Below are 929 nucleotides of genomic sequence, written 5' to 3' on the forward strand. Positions count from 1 at the left end.
GGCAGGTCACTGCTAACAGGTACGATGCTGAGCATAACTTGGCAGTCTTGTAAGCCAGCGGGATCACAGCATCGTGCCAGTACGCCCGGGAACTCCTAAGCGCACAGCTTCCTCAGCACCAGCACCCCGCTTCACCCCCCGCAGCCCCGGCCCGGCCCAGCCCCGGCGTGGCCAAGCCCGCCCCGGCTACCAGGGCAACCCCACAGCGGGCACTACAACGCTGCCTTCCAGCCTTCCTCCCCCTCCGCCTTCTCCTCCTCTTCCTCCTTCTGGCCCCCCCAGAAGCCAGTGGAGATTTTTTTTTCCCCCGCTCCTGGCCCCTCTGGCAAGCGCAGCCYCGGGTTGCCACCAGCCTGCAGGCTCCTCGCTCCCTCAAGAGCTGCGTCCCGCTCTCCAGGAGGAGGGAGAAGGGGGGGGAAAAAAAGGAAAAAACAACCAAACAAACAAACAAAAAAACCCCCTAACTGCACAAGGGAAATATAAATAAATAAAGGCAGGAGCTGGCCGCGGGAGGGAGAAGAGGAGCGCCAAGCAGGGACCAAAAAGCGGCCCCCAYCGCCCGACGGCTCCCCGAAACACGCGCGGCGCTGAAACGAACAAAAATTAAAAACAATTTAAAAATAAAAYAGAAAACAAAACGAAATCAGCCCCCACACCCCCGGGCCACCCCCGCGTTCCCACGCTGAGCCTTACCTCCAGCAGCAGGGAGAGCAGGAACATGACCCAGGGCTGGAAGTGGCTCATTTCTCCTCGCTCGGCCGCGGGCTCGCCCCTGCCGCCTCAGATGCGCACGGAAGCTGTCAGCAGCGCCATCGCCGGCGCCGGGCGGCGGGCAGCTCCCGCGGGGCGGGGGGGGACACGCACACGCCCGCACACCCACGCGGGGGCCGAGGAGCAGCCCCCGCCGGGCCGGCGCCCGCGCTGGGGGC

General features: G+C 64.5%; 2 protein-coding genes across 2 annotated transcripts in view; one reads left to right on the forward strand and one right to left on the reverse strand.

Moving 5' to 3' along the window:
- The window catches only part of VOPP1 (VOPP1 WW domain binding protein), a 67,663-nt gene extending 66,740 nt beyond the window's left edge, over positions 1 to 923 (reverse strand). The window contains exon 1 of the mRNA XM_085320243.1: positions 694 to 923. Within this exon, the coding sequence (XP_085176369.1) occupies positions 694 to 744 (51 nt within the window). The 5' untranslated portion in view covers positions 745 to 923. The remainder of the gene's footprint in view (positions 1 to 693) is intronic.
- COA1 (cytochrome c oxidase assembly factor 1) overlaps positions 1 to 929 on the forward strand; it is a 222,686-nt gene that overhangs the window by 81,961 nt on the left and 139,796 nt on the right. The gene's annotated exons all lie outside the window — the stretch shown is intronic.

The sequence above is a fragment of the Rhea americana genome, unplaced genomic scaffold, assembly GCF_003343005.1.
Source record: "Rhea americana isolate MKP2758 unplaced genomic scaffold, rheAme1 scaffold_62, whole genome shotgun sequence".
NCBI classification, from domain to species: Eukaryota; Metazoa; Chordata; class Aves; order Rheiformes; family Rheidae; genus Rhea; species Rhea americana.